The sequence below is a fragment of the Prionailurus bengalensis genome, chromosome B3, assembly GCF_016509475.1.
Source record: "Prionailurus bengalensis isolate Pbe53 chromosome B3, Fcat_Pben_1.1_paternal_pri, whole genome shotgun sequence".
Taxonomy (NCBI): domain Eukaryota; kingdom Metazoa; phylum Chordata; class Mammalia; order Carnivora; family Felidae; genus Prionailurus; species Prionailurus bengalensis.
The window spans coordinates 3,651,504-3,671,446 of NC_057355.1; the positions used below are offsets into that span (position 1 = coordinate 3,651,504).

Genomic DNA, 19,943 nt, shown 5'->3' on the forward strand with positions numbered 1-19,943 from the left:
CTAAATACCCAACAAAGAGCTGAAAGTGCTTTCCTCCGAGAACAGGAAATGAAGATGGGGAGAGGGCATAAGGGGAGACAGCTGCTTTTCATTAAAGGCCTTGTAGCACCATTTTCTTTTTAGGACTATATACACATATTAGTCCCATCATTTTTATTTTTTAATTGAAAAAAAAAATCTGAAAGGATAGTGATAGCATTGGAAGAAAGTCCAGACCATGTAGCTCCCACGGGCAGATGTGCTGCAGAGAAGTTTGAAATTCATGGGCGAATGAGACTTCAACTACAGTGTCATACAAAAACTAACTCAAAGTGGACCATGGACTGAAATGTGCAAGTGTGAAACTGTGGGGAAAAAGCACAGAAGAACATCTTTAGGATCTTGGGCTAGTCAAAGGATTCTTAAGACTTCACACCAAAAGCATGATCCTAAAAGGAAGAAATGAGAAATTGGACTGCACCAAAATTAAAAACTTTTGATCTATCAAAAACCCTATTAAGAGAATAAAAGGCTACAGAGTGAAAGAAAATATTTTCAAACCACGTATTTGTCAAAGGACTTGTGTTTACAATATATAAAGAACGCTAAAAACACAACTCTGGGGCACCTGGCCCCAGTAGGAATAGCATATGACTCTTGATCTTGGGGTCGTGAGTTTGAGGCCCAGGTTGGGCACAGAGATCACTTAAATAAAACTAAAAAACGAGAACACAAAACACAAAAAACAAAAAATGAAACACACACACATACACAACAACAAACTACAGAAAAAAAGCTATCAATATCCCCATATGTAAGGGATTCTTATGAATAATAAGACAAAGTAAATGACCTAAAAGAAAAAACAAATAAATTACACAAACAGACAATTCAGACATGAGAAAATACAAATGGCAAACTAAAATATAGAGAGGAAGAAAATGTTCAACTTCCCTATTTACGACAAGGAAGGTAGAATACAATTTTTTACCCGTGAATGGTTGGCAAAAATGGAAGTCGAATGATGTGGGTGTGGGGCAACAGGCATTACTACGTCAAAAGTACTGTGCCCATTCTGAAAGGTAATTTGGCAATAGCTACTATCACTTCTAATTTGCATTCTCTCTAACTCAGGATTCCACTTCCAAGAAAGACTTGCCATGAGCACAGGGAGGCAGATGAAAGTATACTGTTTTCAGCAAATAATTGGAAACAACCTTAGCGTCCACTAATAGGGACATGGTAACATATAACAGAAAACTATGAAGCCGTTAAAAAATTGTGGGACAGAGATAGATCTACGCGCATGACACAGTAATAACTCCGAGAGATAGCGATGCATTTACAAAAGCAAGACGCAGAAGAATACACCTAGTAAGATCTTGTATTTGAGAAACAGAAAATAATCTAAAACTGTGCGTATATAGTGCGGGTGTATGCGTATATGTGCGCATAAACAGGACAGTGCTCATACCAAATTGTTAACAGCAGCTACATCTAGGGAAGGGACAGGGATGGAGGGGGTGACCAAAAGACCTCCAGCATGACTTACACCACCTGAATGTTGTTTTTCTCCGTTGGATCCTTTCAGCCAAGAATAGATATGTGTCATTTGTCTAATTAAAAAATAATGATGCAGCACTTAAGACAGTGCCTAGCTTATAGCAGGAGCTCAACAAATGTTCACACTCTTCTAAAAACTAGGGAAATATTTTGAAAGAGTTAAAAATGTAAAGACAGAGGACAATGTAGCACGAAGTTTCCACGGCCAAGGTTTTAACATATTAGAAGGCAGTAAGTGATGGAATTCTTCCTGGTGCTGGTTTTCAAAACTTGACAGAAGTATCCAAAACCAGGAAGCAGGCAAAGGGGCACTAATGGGGTGGGAAAGGGGATTCACCCGACAGCCAATGAAAAAAAGTCAGGGTCAAATACAGGGTCACGCCAAATACAGCAACAAGCAGTAAGCAAAAGCTTCGGGCAGCACCTCCTTGAAGAGCACACTCAGCAACACACAATGGTCATCTTACCTGTTGTCCTCGCTGACGAGGTGGTGGACACCCCATTGAGTTCACTAGGACTCCTTTTTATGGGCCGGGGCTTATATTCTCGTCTGGGAACGCTGGATGCGGCCGATATTCTGAAATATGCATTTTGAGACCGGTCAGACTTCCGAGGGAGAAGCCCGAGTCTCCAGACATACAGTTGCTCTGCCTTGAGGAGCCTACAGACTTGGGTGACGGGTGGCAGTCGTGACGGGGGTGGTTTTTACGCACTGATTCGTGAGTAGCTCAAAGTGATAGGTGTAGGTGCCCAGTGGAGTTTTTCAACTTTGTATCTGCGAGAGCGTGTCTCTCGTAAGGGTCTCTGAGGCATCGGTCAGGCGCCAGGGTTACACTGGACACTCCACAGCGTTGGTTGCCTTTTCTCTCCTTCTGCTCATACAGAGAGAGGATTACGCAAACACGCTCACGTGAGCGCGGTGCGCACGCCCCGCCTACCGAACTGGATGCTTCAGAGACCAGCCCCACCTTGTGTCTTCCCTCTAGAATTCTGGCACTGATTTAAGCAAGCATCCCTCCCAGTTCTCCCATTATCATAATCTCATACAAAAACAATATTCTGTTACAAAACCCGGTCAAGAAAAAGGGTAGATTTGTTAACCCATTACTTTAATTAATAGGGTCACTGGGCACATGACGTATGATACTACTAATTTTCAGAGAAGTATAGAACACAGCATCATTAAAGGCTAAGAGAAACAGCAGTCTTTCTTTGATCATTCAGAAGGTTATTTTGGACTCTTTCAACGCCTCTAAGAGTCAGTAGTATGAACTTGGCCTCACATCTGTACTGGTGAGGTAAAAACACATCTTTTTACATATTTTCTGAGTATCGTGTCACGCTTCTCCACATCCCTAGATGTTGGCAAGGAGGTATAAGCCATCGCCATCCCCAGCTTAAGTTCCCAAATCAGCCATGAAGCCAGGACAGTTCTGTAGGGTGAGCAACTGTGTCTGGGTGCCCTGAACACAGGTCACAGAAAAGGGCTTTAGAAACACGAAAAGGGAGAAAGCCTGCCAGACTGCTCTTCCCGGCTCTGTCCCATTGGCCAGAGCCCCGTATTCTCTCAGTGCTATCCCACACCCAAGCATGGAAGCCAGCTAAAGAAAGTTCAAAACAGGATGGTGTGGTGGGAAGGAGCAGACGAATGGACAGACAGAGGGATTGATTCTGATGGGGTCCAACCCTGCAGCCCGGGCTTGTAACGAACGCAAAGGTTCTCACCGCATCTGTAGCTTGCTCTGTAGCTCCTGCAGAATCTCTGTGGACTGTTTGTGATAGTCTAAAGCCGCCTCTATAAACACAGCCAACTGGCTGACCTGTTCTACCTGCAGCGAAAGTGGAAAATCATTCCAAAGCCTATGTAGTGTTCAGAGAGAAGGGAAACCAGCAACAGAGAGCCAGCTTTGCAGGGAAGCCCTGTGTCCTCCCCGGCTCTGGTCCATTTCATTTCATTTCATTTTTATCTCGGAGCCCCGCGTAATAATCACCCAGGTCACGGTATAAAGCTATATATTCTGGAAAACCATGTTCAAATTTATTTATGATTAAAATTTGATTTAACTCGATAAAAGCTTGTTTTTTCCAATTAGATGATACTCCCGGGAGATTTTTGCGCTCTAATGTTCATGGATCTGAAAACAGAGAGATAAAGCTTTTCCAATTACAAGTGAGGCCAACATTTAGTAAATGAACTGCTTTCTTAGTGAAATGTCTCTACGGGCATTTTCTAGCTAAGTCAAATCAAGAAACTAAGTAAATGAAACTGTTCTCACGTAAGAAGCGAAATCAGCGACAGAGTGTGCACCAGGGCAAAGGCTTGCCCGCTCCCTAGATGGTTTTTTTGTTTTGTTTTGTTTTGTTTTTTGTTTTTTGTTTTTTGTTTTTTTTTGCCAGCAGCACAAAATCATCGCCCTGAAACACACAGCAAGAAGGAATGAACCATACAGCCTCTGGCATCTCTCGTTCCCATGAATCACGACATTCATGAAGTTAGTGACCAAAATACAGTGGACGTCAAAAAAACGAAGTCACGTAAAAAAGCCCAGAAGACCTGGGGAGGCATGAATCGAGGAAGAGACTTCTCCTGTGGGGCCTGGGAGCTTCCCTGCTTCCCCAACGTGTCTGAGCAGCTGCTATGCAAAAACAGGGTTCCTTAGGCTGATGTCGGCCAGCCTCAGAGGCAGGACCTCTGGGTTGAGGTGACGAGGACCCCAGCACGAGTCCCACGAACTCCAGAGAAGGACACACACCGAAATCAATCCCCCTCTTCCAAAGATTCCCCAAAGCCTAATGATGTATCACCTCCATGTCCTAAGTAGCTCTGGGGCAAAGTCTGCCCTGCTCATTCACCCCTACATACTCACCCCATAAAACCAGCCATGGATTCATTCACCTTCAAAGACCCCAGCTGCTCCCATCTGTTGTTCCAGACCAAGCTTCAGCTGCCTATTCGTTCACTTTCCTTACCCGCGCCCAGCATTTTAAACATGGGTTCAAATGCACACTTGAGCCATGCGTTCCGCTTGTGCCCCACTGTGATCAGCATCTGAACGAGGAAATCCGGCGGCGTTACACTGACCATACCACGCCCTGTGGCTAGAAAAGCAACAAGCCAGGCCTTAAATTTCCCCAAACCCAAAAAACAAAACAAAGACAGCCGGGCCCCTACAAAATCCTACGGATCTCTTAAGTTTCACCTCTTTGGCTTTGACGTTTAAACAAGTCCAGTGCCTCGTTCTAACTCGACCACAGGAGAACGCGAGGCAGAAGGAACTCTCCTCCCCGACGGTGGGAGAGCTGCGACCTGGGTCCAATCTGGGCCACACCTCCCCGTCTTCAGTAAAGTTAGTCTCTATTTTAATCCCCACTTTGAAATACGTTTGACGTTTCTCATTTTCAAAGGAACAGCGAAAGAGCTAAGTGAATATTCCTCGAGACATATCGGGGGGGTGGGGAGCAGGGAGGTGCAGATGGAAAGACTACCAGCTGTCCTGTCTGGCTGGCTAAAAGAGGTTGGGCGATCTAGAGGTGCCTTTGGAACTATTCATTCTCTGGCTGACTCCGGGAAGGAAAGGAACCCCAAGGCCCCTCAGAACCCGGGAGGGACCGCAGTACGGCACGGCACCTGCTCAACACAACTCCTGCAGAGCTGGGACTCCGCTGCAAAGTCTCAGGCTGACAGCGAAGCCACGCGGTGTCACAAGGGGACCATCTGCCCCTTTATGCCAGAACAGGGAGGATTCCAGGCCATAAGCGGCAAGGTGTTTTGCGGGTAGCCTCTGCCTCCCATCCCCAGCTGGAATCAAACACCAGGACAGGCAGAAACATGGCAGCGATAAAGCCAGGCCCTGTGAGGGCCTGTCCAGAAGGTAGAGCGTTTCTTCCACGGGCCACACCACTCCATCTGTTGACTCGGGGAAGGTCACTGGGATGAGAAAAGAGGTTTCATTCCGCTTCCGCTGAGACTGGTGCCACCCCTTTGCTGGCACCACCGTGCGAGTAAGGTGTGACCTCATCCCGTGGAAGGGTTCCCACGACACACACAGGGAGAACCGCCAGACAGCTGACTCCCGTCTCAGAGTAAACTGCCCTGGCCGTCCAGATGGGGGCACATGTGAGGCACCTGAGGCAGGAAACTCGACCAGACTTCCCAGTAAGCTGACAGTGAGGGAGGAGGAGGCCACACAAGCAACCAGGGGAACCAGAACAGAACCAGGAAGAGCTTGTGGTGGACAGGAAAATGGCCTTGAACTAGGGTCTTGAACTAGGGGATTAGCTGGATTATCTGGGTGGGCCTGGTGGCATCACAGGGTCCTAGAAGAGGAAGGCAGGAGGGTCACAGAAGGTGATGGGAGGAAGAGAGTAAGAGGTGTGAAGATGCCAAACGGAGGGCTTTGAAGGAGAAGCAGGTGCCTCTGGCGGGTGGAAAAGGCAAAGACATGGCTGCTTCCCTTACACCCTCCAGGCAGAACTCAGCCCTGCCAATATCGTGACGTGAGGACTTCTGACCTCCCGTCTGGAAGGCGGTAGATCTGTGTTGTTTGAAGGCACACGTGTGCGGTGATTTGTTACAAGAGGAAGAGGAAACTGCTACTTCTGAGCTGCTTTAGTCTCCTCTCAAAAGCAGCAAAACCTAGCAATGGAAATAGCCCTGGTCAGGGTCCCCTGTTCACGGGGGACGGGAGCCGTTGCCTTGAGACTTACAGGAACCCAACTCCGTGGGGAACGTGCCCGCGTGGCTGAGCCTGGTGACTTCACGGCTGACTCCACCCGCGCCGTGGTTCCTCGCTCTCTTCCCAGGGGCGAGAGGCCGTGCATCGACTGGGTGTCGCCCGGGGGTGCACTCTACCTCGAAACCCTCTCTTTAGCTGCAAACCAGTGGCCGGTTATAAGCCAATGAGGCTGCTGGGGGTTCTGAGCCGTGGGGATGGAGGCAGAGTGTAGACGTCTCCATACTACTGCGCACTGGGAATACAGGGGTTCCCGGGCGGGGCAGGGTGGTGGAAACCTGAATGGGCTCTGAGCCACTGGCTGGCCAGTGGGCCAAGGGCAAAGGATTAGGGCTGAACCCAAAGGAAGAAGGGCTCAAAGGCTTACAGACTGTAATAAGGGCAGCTCTCTATCTTGGGGGGGGGGGTGGTATGGAAGCAGGGCTGTGAACTGTCCTCCTCAGAATCTTCAGAAGTCAGTTGCCAGGACTGGTCAGCAGCCAGGTAGGTGGGCCGAGAGGCACGTTCTGAGGGCCACAGCACGAGGAGAGATACTGGGGATGAGTAGGTGATGCCCTGCGCCCAGATCTCTGGAGTCTGCAGCGTGCTTGGCATGCCTGAATGAGGGAAAGGCACCTGTTCTGGAACGTGACAAGCCGTCCCCTTTCACGACCGAAATGGCACGTTTCCAAAGGACGCCGACTTCGATAGGAATCGCTATCATCAAAGTGACTTCTTGCTCTGTCGTCTCAAAGACCTCCACTCTAGGGGCGCCTGGGTGGCGCAGTCGGTTAAGCGTCGGACTTCAGCCAGGTCACGATCTCGCAGTCCGTGGGCTCGAGCCCCGCGTCGGGCTCTGGGCTGATGGCTCGGAGCCTGGAGCCTGTTTCCGATTCTGTGTCTCCCTCTCTCTTTGCCCCTCCCCCGTTCATGCTCTGTCTCTCTCTGTCCCAAAAATAAATAAACGTTGAAAAAAAATTTTTTTTTTAAATAAAAAAAAAAAAGACCTCCACTCTTTCTGGATTCCTCGGAGAAGCTGAAGGAGTCTGATCACAAACAGATGCCCTTTCCAGTGGGGCAAGAGCTTTATTCAGAGTTTCTGAGAAAGTCTGAGCAAGCCAATGACAGCGGTAGCCTACATAACAGCCTCTTACACTTCTGTTCCCCACTTCGTATTTCCAAAGGGTGTCTTGCCTGCACTTGTTCACGTCGGGCCCGATACCTGTAGGTCGAAGCGACTCTCCAGGGGCAAACAGCTGAGCAGAAGTGAGACCAGAACCAGATTTCAGGTCGTCCACTCCTGGCTGGGAGCTTTCTTTCAGCGAGTCCGTAATTTCCTAATGTACCTTATGCCACATGGCACCCGTCCCTTGAAATGACAGCAATAACGATGATGCTGTGGACAAGCTCTGTGGCCAAACAAGTTTGAGAGACTTCCCAGAGTATCCTGCCTTAGCAAGCTCGTAGAGATTAACTTTTCACATTATCATATAAAGACTCTGAAAAGTCTGGTGACAAAGAAGGCTGCGAATTTTGTCTCCGCTATGGTCCGCCAAACTCATCTGACCACAGAGACGTTATTAGCACAACCCGCTACCTCCTACGGGATGAGCAGACACAGGTATGAAGGGCGAAGTGGCAAGGTTGGACGTGGGGTTGGTGACCGAGAGAGAGCAGGAAGTCAGGGTCCTGAGGGCTGCAGACCCGCTGGGCCTGGCCTGGTGGTAGAGAGGGGCCAAGGACGGGGCCGAGAGCTCCGCGTACGTACGCCTCCTCCCTCCATGCAGTGGTTTCCCCGTCTTCCCCCACCAAGTCGCCCGCTGTTGATCCCCAAACACAACCACCTCCGCATTAGCATGGCAGGTCCAAGGGCTGAACTGGGGAAGATTTTCCACGCCTCGTCTCATCAAAGGGACTGCCCAGACACACGGACACGGAAAAGGACAGGGCGGTCCCCTTCTGGGTCTGCCCGCTGGTGCCCCACGAACAGAAGGAAGGCAGCCTTCTGAGGCTCACACGGTCAGTAACTTGCGGGTTTCCTCAACTATAACCCCGGGAAGGGGAAAGGAAAAAGTAGGGGTGTCGTCACACAGGGGACGCCCCTAGGACCCCACACGCTCTACCGTGAGCGCTCAAGAAATGGCCCCCTTGCCACTGTCGGCATCGCCATCACCAGCCACCTCTTGGGCACTACCACCGCCACTCCCGCAAGAGTCAGCAACCAGAGCACGCGGCTCACCACCGCAGCTAAAGGCAGCCATGGGCAGGAGGGCAGAGAAAAGGAAGGAGCCCAGTCCCAAGGCGGCGGGACAGTCCCCAGCTGCCAAGGAGTTCGGTCTCCTCCCACTTCCGCGGCTGGTTTCCAGGAGCTCTTGTCAAAGGACAGGCCAGAAGGCGCAAGGCCGTCCCCGAAATGAGCCAGCACAGCCCGTCGGCAGAGGTGTGGACCCAGCCCTGAGCTGAGGGAGCAGCACGTCTGACGCACGAGACTCAACTTCAGAGTTCAAATCCGCCACGAACAGGCACAGGACCGGAAGGGCAACGCCGGCATGCCTGGTAAGGATGACGTGCACCTGACATGCCGCACTTCAAACCCACTTTCTCAACACGTCAAAGAATCAAATGCAGCAATCGGAGACAAAACCAAAATCGCCTACTGCCTGGGGACAATCTCAAGAGGCAAGTTCTACTTTTAAGGGAAAATAAACTAACACGGAAAACAGCCAACTGTGTAGACCTCTTCCCACTTCCTGTAAGATGTAAGCGCCCTGATAAAATGTTAAAAGGAGAAACATAATAGAGGGTGCTTTTCAGCACTCGGGTTTAATGGACGCGGGGATTTTCAAACTGTTATCTCCGCGACTAATGTCTTGCTAATACTGAACATACTAATCCGCCCCCCATGTCACCACGGCAAACAAAAAAGATGCTCCGTACGTTCTGTCTGACTTGACTCAAAAGCGCAAGACCTTGATGTACCTTTTGATAAACTATTGTAAGTAGAACATGGTTTTGCAGATAAATAAATCCTCGGACTCGTCTCCACGGGTTTGAAAGTTCAGCAAATGGGGCCCAAAGCTAAGGCTGGGCCAAAACGGCTCAGGGCATCAGCAAGGCCAGCGTCAGGGCAGGGACGCCACACAGAAGCAGGTGGAAAAAGGCAGTAACGACAAACGCCCAAGGACTCGTCAGTGAGGCAAAGAAGGGAGGCCTTCGGCCCTTGTGGTGCCCCGGTGGGGATCGCCATGCCCCTCAGGGACGCCGAATCCAACTTCACTTGAACAGATAAAATAAAAGCCGGTGGTGGCAATTACAGCACAACGGGGTATTCGCGTCTCTGAGGGATGTGTGTCCAGACCTTCATCATTCCCGAGTCCACAGGCACCGCTATGGTACAGCTGAACAACGCAGGTCACGCTTTTATATCCTGCATGTTCGCGATGACAAGTCAGGGCACCGGAGAGCCTCTCCTCCTCACACACCTGCCTCACAGCACGCTTCTCTCAGTCTTAGCAAAAGCGCACGTTACGCATGACGTGGGCCCCGCGTTCCACTGCAGAGTCACAATGCTATGGCCCCAAACATAAGGGCCGGTCTGCTATGCGAGTCCCCAAACCATCCCCCTCCCCGGGGCTACCTGGAGCATGTCTCCGGAACAGTCCTGGGATAAACAGGCCTTCTTGAGATCTGAGGTCTGAGTTGGGACTTGCCAAATGTCTGAAGCTATTTCTGAGGCAGGACATAATGGTTATGGAAAATTCTGGAAGCTCTCGTAAACTAAGGCTCCAGAGCTTCTCAACATGTTGATCCTACTCATATGGTCAATGTTTTCATTCACATTAAAGTCTCCTGGTTGGTTTAAATACTTACATCATTTTCTAAAAAATTAAACATGCTTCTTTCAGCCAACTCCTTTGACTCTTCAAACTTTTCTACCGCTTGTCTGACTTCTTCGTCTGGTATCTTACCTACTCGCTTCTTTTTATAATCATAATCCAGGCGGCGGCCTTCCAGCTTTTTCAGGTGGTGCTGAACAAGACAAAAGAGTCTTTCAGAGAACTGTACATTCAAAACACGGGGCAAAGAAACTTTTGTTATTTCCATGATCACAGCCACTGCTTTCGGGTGACCTAAATTCTAGGGGCAGGGACGCATCTTACACGTCTGTGTGTCCCCAGCATCCACTAGAGGCTACCCTTACTGACGGTCCTCAAGGCATGGGGAATGGTTAGACGGATGGACGGATGGATGGACGGACAGGTGGGTGGAGGAAAGGGTGGGTGAATGGATGCATGGATAAATGGATGGCAGAATGAATACCTACATGAACATAAAGACACAGTATCAGCACTCACATTCCATTTCCCAAAGTTGTCTATAGGGCCCCTCACTTCAGTTCTCTAATAAAACATCCAGATAATTTCCAGCCAATTAACTCTGCCAAAAACAAGCATGTTTCCTTTGGCACAACTGTCAAGTCCTTGCCAAAAAGGAGATTATAAAAGCACAAATTTCTAGTAGCCCCTAGAATACTTAGGCGTCTCCCATAAAGTTCCCAAACAATTACAGAACAAGTTGAATAAATACCACCAGTGAACATGTACACACTGAGAAACAGACACTCACAACCTCTGGAACGGTGAAATTTCTTTAAAAAAAAGAAAAGAAAAGAAAAAAAGAAAAAAAAAAGAATCTCTAACAAAATGTAACAACTGTAAATATCAGACGTGTGCATTCACGGAAGGGGCTGCCTTGTGTGGTAGTAAGTTCCCCCATCACAGTTTGTATTCCAGCAGAGGGATCCCATGTCAGAAATACTGTCGGCAGGACAGCCGTATGGGGCAAGGCATTATGCCTACAATCCTTGGAAAACAGGTATCTGACATCAAACGTACACACAAGAACAGGCCATCCCAGCGAAGTATGCAGGTAACATCACTTAGCACTTTAGTGAATGAAACACACTGGTTCCACTTCCATAATGAAGAGGTGAAGAGAGCATATGGGATAAAAACCCAGAAGCATCTTTCCTATGTGCTCCGTGACTCTGGGCAGATCTGTGACTCCCTCTGTGCCTCCGTGTGTGGCTGTAAAACAGGGGTGATGGCTGCTGACGGGCCAAGAACTGAACCCACAAACCCCCCTACAGGTAGAAGTCAGCCGTGTGTTAAACGGGCAGGTTCCCCACTCCTGAGGTCTGAGACGCAGCAGCACAGTCGAGACTATGAATGGCTTCTGAGTAGCAGACTCTTAACTCTCGATCGTTCTAGGATTTAAGTGTAGCTTTATAGCATTTCTGTATCAGATGGCAGCTGAGTAACAAGGAAGCCATTTAGAGTACCATTTTGCTGCATGGGGAATGCCAACACTTAGGTACAGGTGGATTTTGCACACAAGTCCGACCCACATTTGTGTCCACAGCCGGCTCTGAAGCAGGTCAAACGGAAGACCTACGTTGTGGGGCGGACTTGTGGTTTTCCTCAAGGACGACAGCACGAGAAGAAATGGCGTATTACGTCTTTCAACAAAGGGGGCGTTTGGTTTTAAGGTTCTGCGTTTGCAAAGGCTGTTCTGGTCCCCCCTGTCCCCAGGACGCCCCTCCTTCTCTAGAGTCATCTGTTCTTTAGTAATTTGGAAGCACGAATGCCATGCTGGACATCGTGGCCACAAAAGTGGACGAGGCAGGATCCTCACCCCCGAGGCGCTTAGTGCCATCACGTGGGGAGCGCAGGAGCCCCTGATTCTGTGAGGGGAGGGCAGGGGCTTCCCAAAGGGAAGAGGTGACATGACTTAGCCAGGAGGGGAGGGGAGGGGGAGAACGGCCAGGAACAGAGGGACAGAACACGGCAAAACACCCCGGGGGGCTAAAGGTAACAGTAGGAAGGGGCCGAGGTCAGGCCCCAAAGGGCAGGAGAGGCCACAGAATCGGGCCCCAGAGGGCAGGAGAGGCTGGAGTGGGTCTTCAGTCCCCCTCCCCTGCGGGCAGCTGCCGACAGTCTGCGTCTCAGGAAGCCTGCTCTGGGTGTGGTGCTGGGAGTCAAGGGCTGCTGTGTGGATGTGTCCAGATGTTAACTGAGAGGAGGTGATAGAAAGGGAGAGAATGGAGATTCAGGAGAGAGGACAATGGATGTGGCAACAGATTCCGGGGTCCAGTGGAGGACAGACCTCGGAGGTCAGGAAGGACACTGCTTTCCCTGACATGGATGGGACAGAGACCACGAGTAAGGGGCTGAGGGGGGCATTCTGGAGGGGGGGGGCAGCAGAATGTTCTTGGGAGTCCCTGAATGGTTGCTTTCGTTTTTCATTCAACTTTCCTGAATTCCAGGCATCCAGGACTCTCCGTTTGGGAAACCTAGAACAGGGCCCCAGCATCTGCCTTTCTAATGTGATGTTGATGCTGACGGTCCAGAGGCCACCCCATGAGATGCGCCGTGCCCAGAGAAAGGAGAGGGAGGAAAGTGGACGGGGCACCTGGGTGGCTCACTCGGTAAGGCGTCTGACTCGATTTCAGTTTAAGTCATGATCTCAGGGTTCGTGAGATCCAGCCCTGTGTTGGGCTCTGTGCTGACAGCACGGAGCCTGCTTGGGATTCTCTGTCTCTCCCTCTCTCTCTGCCCCTCATCCCCCCAACCCCCAAATAAACATTAAAAAGGAAGGAAGGAAGGAAGGAAGGAAGGAAGGGGGTATGCCAAGGTTCAAATGACTTCCCAGCTGGCTTGGACTTGCATTCAGATCACTCTTGAAGATACCTGGGGGCAAATCCTCGGGGCAGCTGGCTGTCCCGTCAGCGTAAGGTCAACACAGGCTGCCCCGCCAGAGTAGAAGTCCGGTGAGGCAGGAATCTCAACGCTGTTTGTGCACATACGCACAAACACCACTAAGCAAGAGGCACATGATCACCTACAGGTCCCTGAGAGCTCACATGTACCCTCTGGAAGGCCACTTCTAACAGTTTTCCAAACATGAAATGTCAATTCCTGTTTATTGGTTTCCTTGAGAAGCAGCACAAAATAATCACTACTGGTGCCAAGTATCAAAAGATATGACTGACACAGTTGTGATTTTCATTATCAAAAATCCACTACAAAGTGATGGGATCATTTTGTTATGTGAGAAGTGGCTGTGGAAATGTGCTCCTATATCCTGGCTTCTAGCCGGCTTTAATAAGATAGAGAACAGGGGTGCCTGGGTGGCTCAGTCGGTTAAGCGTCCGACTTCGGCTCAGGTCATGATCTCACTGTTCGTGGGTTCAAGCCCCACGTCGGGCTCTGTGCTGACAGCTTGGAGCCCGTAGCCTCTTTCAGATTTTGTGTCTCTCTCCCTCTCTGCATTTTCCCCATTCATGTTCTCTCTCTCTCTCTCTCTTCCTCTCTCTCTCAAAAATATATAAAAACCCTAAAAAATTAAAAAAAAAAAAATAAGATACAGAATAAAAAGCTAAGAGGTCCTGGGTCTCTTTCCCAGTGAGCCAGGTAAATAGGAGTTATTTTTTTCACCACCCACAAGACGATGCTTTCACGGAATCCCTAGAAACACTCTGATGGTTTTAAATATGAACTTCACTTTAAGTAGCAACAGGTAGATTTAGAGCCCGCAAGACTTACCCCAATCTCTTTTAAATCTTTGTCTTGTAGTAACTGAAGTGGATCAATAAAAGTTTGCTTTACGTTAATGTCAAGAGAGTCTTTCACCTCAGCCATTAGCTTCATGGATTCACCGACTTCTATTAATGCACTACCTTGAATAGAAAATACAAATTAAAAAAGGGTCTTCAGCAGGGTCCTCGAGGTTAGCGGTGATACTGACTTCATTCTTTCCCAAACGTTTGTGGAGGGCCATGGAAACAAGCGAATCACCCTGAGACTGCTGAATCCTGACTCAGAGAAAAAAAAAATTTTTTTTTTTTCTGAACGTCTTATTTTCTGTATTTTCCCCTCTACGTTCTGTAGTCTGCGCTACAAAATAACGGTAGGAGGCTCAGACAGACCGAAGCATTTACCCTTTTGGCCACTAGATGGGGATAGAGCTCCTTTCTCAAACTGGTGACAGGCACACTGCTTTTCGAAGGTCTGTGTCGCACCCCCATCAGTTTACCAGAGACCTACAATAACTAGTACCTGGTTTTGCTAACTGGAAGAAATCCAAAGAGGATTTCTGTCTTCACCAAAAAAGAAAAAAAAAAGGCGAAAATGAGAAAACATTCAGCCCCTGGTTTGCAGTGAGCCACTAGAGGCAGCCTGGACCCCAAGTAGTGAGAACTGAACTGTGTACAGAACATTGGCATCAGCCCCCCGTCCCGGCAGCCTTGAACTGCGTCCGTGAGCATCTGCGCTTTGCCTCGATTTTATTCTGTGCACGCATTAGTAAGATGTATCCTAAGATGTCAGAAAAGAGCAAGAGAGCCTATTTTGGGGGTCTGGTCACGCTCAAAACATTTTCCACATAAATTAACGGTAATTTCTTCTCTGCTTTACGCCATTTCGGTTTACAAAAGGCTTGGTGGCAATGCTCTACTTTCGGAGAGCAGGGAAATCTGTAGTTTTGTGAACTGGCACCTAGGGTTCCTTAGAAGCTGGAGAACAAAATCGCTCTTTGTAAACTCTAAAAAGGATTCATTCATCAGGGCTAAGTGTCAGGCAATAAAGATTACAATAGAAATAAGGGAACAAAACCTCTTGTCAGCTTCTAGCTCCGAGATCTTGAGGTCAGTCCCCAGAGCCTTCAGATGGCTCCGAGGCTCCTTACCCTTTCTGATGTCAAAGAAAGCCTGGCCGTGTCACATGGGACAGCCTTTCAGAGGGACGGGCAAGGCCTGCTCTTGCAATGAGGCCCAAGACAGCCGCGCTTGGCCTTGGGGGCTGTGACCGGCAGGTGTGGCTGGCCTGCACTCTGGCATCTCAGTGTCAGCTGACCCGCAGTAATGTGCAAGCAGGAATCCTGGTAGCGGAGCAGAACGAGAGGCCGTTTCTCTAAGAGGCATCTCTGGGACATGAGGCACCAAGGCAAACTATTTTTCCTGTTTTGGAGTTTTCCAAATGGACCTCGTGAAAATGTGGTTTGGGGTCTCTCGACTCCCAGGCTAGAAAAAGACCTCAGGGGCCAGCCCAAGAATTCACATTTCTAGCAAATTCTGACCTTCCAGATATCACACCTACTGGTCCAGCCATGCATAGTTTATTCACCTGTAACACAGCAATAGCGATGAAGCCTCACCTCCCTTTTTTTTTTTTTAAATGAACTAGAAAACTAGAAGTGGAAATTTAGTTACGCTAAATTACCACTGGTCAGAACTCCACTGGTAGCTTCATCCCTCCTAAGTTTCCTTAACTTGCTTTCCATTGTCAGGTTCTAAAATCATCCCAAGGTAAAGAGGAGACATCCCTTCCTAGCCTGGGGACTCTTTCCTGCCCAACTGGTTCGAAACGGAGGGTACTGTTTCTGACCCTCGGCCACCACTGCCCAAGCCACAGAGTGTCGAATTTGGCTTTGACAGAAACATCTCCGTGTATTGTTTACAATAAGATAACCAAGGGAGATTTTAGTTAAGCATATTGAAATATACGTGTAAATTACAATTCTTAAAATAGACACTGGAGCAAAGCAAGGTACAGACCAGGAGAAAAAAAAAAAAAAAAGATCAGAAACAAACTTAAAATATAAAAATTTAGTCTGTAACAAAACGTTTCTCTCCAGAGGGGAAAGGCTGAACTTTTCAATGGAGTATTAGGACAACCAGCTACTTACTTGGGAGAAAACAAAATTAGGACCCTACTGCACAGTATCTGCAGGTTAAAATCAGGAGCTTGGAAATTTAAAGGGAAGAAAAGGAAACATGTTTCGAAAGAAAAGTATGAATAAACATTGACACGATTTGTGGGGGCGGGTGGGTGGAAAAGTTTTTCTAAACAAAGCAACAGGGCCATAAACCACAAAGGAAGAGTTAGGAGTCCCACTATATGAAAACCAAAAGCTCCTCCGTTTCAGTGGCCTCCGTCCACAAGGTCAGAAGGCCAATGCCTACGTGGGGCGTAACTTCATTAACATATAAGGCAGACCAAGAGCAAATGTCCTAACCGTTGAAAGAGCTCGTCAACCAGTAAGGGGGGGAAATGAACGTATTAATGAAAAAATAGGCAAAAAATACAAATATACATTTCACAAAAATGATGACAAAGAGGAAAGAAATCTACCTTACACATAATCCAAAAGGTGAAGTTAACACAGCACTAAGAGATCAATTTTATACGCTATGTATCAAAGTACCTGTGATTCAGAAGTAAGCTAAAAAAGTAATTCCCACAATCAATAACTGTGCTGGGAAACATACTCTCACATACTCCTGGCGAGAGTATCAAACTGGCACACCCCTTCTGGAGGGCCCTTTGGAAATATGGTTCAAAAATCTGAAAAAAACACGCATATTCTCAACCCAACAATTTCACTACCAGGGATTTCAATCCGCGAACATAATCTTGGATATCCCTAAAGATTATGAGAATGGTTTTATAAACGCTATGTAAAATTTTTTTACGTACAGAAAAAAGTATCTAAATATCCAATAACTAGGGATGACTGAACAAAGTCTGCCATGAAACACGGGTTATTATACAGCCGTTAAAAACAGTATCATAGGGGCGCCTGGGTGGCTCAGTCGGTTAAGCGTCCGACTTCAGCTCAGGTCACGATCTCGCGGTCTGTGAGTTCGAGCCCCGCGTCGGGCTCTGGGCTGATGGCTCAGAGCCTGGAGCCTGCTTCCGATTCTGTGTCTCCCTCTCTCTCTGTCCCTCCCCCATTCATGCTCTGTCTCCCTCTGTCTCAAAAATAAATAAACGTTAAAAAAAAAAGTTAAAAAAAAACAGTATCATAGAAGATTAATCATTTTATGACATGGATCTTGATTCAGTCGATAGAAATAAGCAAGTTACAAAAGGGTATAAAGGTAGAGATACCATAACTCCATTTTAATTTTGTAAAGGTGTACGTGACTAGGGATGAGAATAAACCTTGTGAAGGTGTACGTGACTAGGGATGAGAATACACAAAGGGCTGTGAAGGGGTATGTGACTAGGGATGAGAATAAACGTTGTGAAGGTGTATGTGACTAGGGATGAGAATACACAAAGGGCTGTGAAGGTGTACGTGACTAGGGATGAGAATACACAAAAGGTCCATCACCAGATACGTGACTGTGGGTGATGTCAGCACTTCCTTTCTTGTATTTCACTAGCTTATATTTTCTAAGCCTTCTGCAACGAACGTGTATTACTTGGGTGATATAAAAATAATGATAATAAAGCTTGTTAACATGAAGGTATTGTGGGGTGCTTGGGTGGCTCAGTCAGTTGAGTGTCCGACTCTTGATTTCAGCTTGGATCATGATCTCATGCGTCGTGGGTTCAAGCCCCACATCGGGCTCTCCGCTGTCAACACAGAGCCTGCTTGGGTTTCCCTTTCTCTCTCTCCTTCTCTCTCTGCCCCTCCCCTTTCCCTGCCCCCTCCCCCGGGGCAAAATGATCCCAGGTGATCTGTGAACAGTCACCGGAAGGTGCAGCCTCCCCCCTTTGCCTCTCCCCCTCCCCCCCAACACACAAAGTGCTCCCAGGCAATCTTCAAACAGTCACCCAAGGTGGAGCCTCCCCACTCCTCTCTTTGTCCCTCCCCTTCCCTCCCCCCTTCCCTCCCCCTTCATTCACACACACACTCACACACACACTCATACAAAGCGTTCCAGGCGATCTGCAAACACTCACCGAAGGTGGAGCCTTCCCCGAGCTCCCTCCCGTACTTGAGCATACAGTCGCCCAGCAAGCCTTCCGTCTGCGGGTACCCGGTGGTCTTCACCTGTCCTCGGATCTTCGACACAGTGTTCAGCATCCCTAGCTTAGCTCTGTATGCTTAAAAACATTGTCATTTGTAATTCCTTAAAATGACAAGGCGGAGTGACAGGTACATCGCATTTAACAAATGACGGCAAAACTGAGGTCACCCCGGTGGGCAAAACGTGGGACACCTGGAGCATCTGAAAGGGACTGTGTGACCTATTTCACCTCTCACATGATTTTCCAGATTCTTTTTCCAAGTGGCCGGGCGGTGGGGGGGAAGAGGGGGTTGCTAAGCAGGGGAAAATGGAAATGATGCACACGCCGTTGAGTCCGAACATCAGAAGTGTCCCCGCTGCACAGGGACACACGAGCAGGGCCTGCAACACGCACGCCCAGAGCCAGATGCCAGTACCGGGGAGGCGATCCTTCCCAGGGACCAACGGAACACCAAGGACGGCATCGCTGAGGTGGATGTTTCAAACCACCAAAAGGCCCCTGTCACCCTCCCTGTCCCAAGAATTTATTCGGAGTGATTATATTCAATATCCTGATGAAGGGCTTTGGCGCACTCCTGTTGAGGAAGCAGAGCCAACGGGAGGAGACGAACTCCTGCTGAGTGAACAGGAGTCTGTGTTGATGCTCCTCGGTGCAGGTCAGGTCCCCTGCCCCGAGGGAAAGGATGGGCGGTCACTGCTTCTCAACTTCTCTTCCCCGACTCAAGCCATCAGTGCTTACTGATCCCGGCTCTGTGTGACACACAGTGCTAACTCTTCCGGACTCCAGAGGGACCCAGGACAGCGGCTGCCCTACAGGAGCACAGAGCTAGTCGCTGCGGGACAGAATATACGAGATGCACCGGGCAAATAAAGCGTGGTGTGACCATAACAATATGCTGAATACAGATAGCAAGATGTGCCTACAAAGTGCAGATATCATGTCAACAGTATAGAAGGTGGGATGTTTATGGTACAGAACCAACAGATAAAGAGGAGGCCAGTCTGACCTAAGCTGAAATTAAAACAGGATGAATCGGGGGGCGCCTGGGGGGGGGGGGTGCTCAGTCGTTAAGCATCTGACTTCGGCTCAGGTCATGACCTCACGGTTCGTGAGTCCAAGTCCCACATCAGGGAAGCACGAGCCTGCTTTAAGTGAACCTCACTTCTCTCTCTCTTCCTCTGTCTGCCCCTCGCTCACTTGTGCCCCCCCCAAAACAAAACCAAACCAAACCAAACCAGGATGAATCAGGAGAGATCTATGGGAAAATACGACTATGAACTGAATACCAAGCTAAGAACCTGGGCTTTCATTCCCCGGGCTAGAGAGCGAATCGCGTACCAGCTTGTGGCGTCTCTGATAACTCCAGGAAGTAAAGAGGTACGCTTTCATTTTCTTCTACTTTAATAATCACACTTGTTTTCATGTGTTCTAGGCCAGTGCCTCTCAAACTCTTAAGGTGCCTACAAAGCACCCGAGGATGCTGTTAAAACGCCAAGTCTGGTTCAGTCCGTTTGGGATGAGCTCAAGGCTCTGCGTTTCCCAGTCTCTCGGGTGAGGCTGAGGCTGCTAGTTCGCGGACCACACTTTGAGGAGCAAGGCTTCAGACACTTCTGGTGCCAGCCTGTTTGAATCTTGCCTGCCTCAGCTTCAAAGCGGTTTTCTTTCTGGTCCCTGTGCTCCAGTAGCCACATGCAAACGTGGCTCTTCCTTCCCACTTCCAGGGTGGGGACTGGGAGGTGGCAGGCATGTGGCTGACATCCACTAAACTGGCAACGGCCAGAGGCCTCTGTCCTTGCTGGTCAACCCCGCTCCTACCCCATTCCAACGTCAGTTCTTTGAGGATGGGATCTGGGTCCCAGGAACCGGGAAA

General features: G+C 48.8%; 1 protein-coding gene and 1 long non-coding RNA gene across 7 annotated transcripts in view; both read right to left on the reverse strand.

The window, feature by feature from the left end:
• Positions 1-19,943, reverse strand: part of SH3GL3 (SH3 domain containing GRB2 like 3, endophilin A3) — a 137,308-nt gene that overhangs the window by 24,959 nt on the left and 92,406 nt on the right. For 4 of the 6 annotated variants that reach the window (XM_043554625.1, XM_043554630.1, XM_043554627.1 and 1 more), the window contains 5 exons: positions 18,005-18,148; positions 13,859-13,992; positions 10,125-10,283; positions 3,268-3,371; positions 2,010-2,119 (listed from right to left, as the gene is read on the reverse strand). In XM_043554625.1, coding sequence (XP_043410560.1) covers positions 2,010-2,119; positions 3,268-3,371; positions 10,125-10,283; positions 13,859-13,992; positions 18,005-18,148 — 651 coding nt within the window. The remainder of the gene's footprint in view (positions 1-2,009; positions 2,120-3,267; positions 3,372-10,124; positions 10,284-13,858; positions 13,993-18,004; positions 18,149-19,943) is intronic. The other 2 variants (XM_043554629.1, XM_043554628.1) reach the window with 1 other exon arrangement.
• LOC122468194 lies at positions 3,902-10,118 on the reverse strand. The gene is made up of 2 exons (XR_006293154.1): positions 7,262-10,118; positions 3,902-7,011 (listed from the first exon to the last, which is right to left on the reverse strand). It is a non-coding gene; the product is annotated as an uncharacterized LOC122468194 (long non-coding RNA).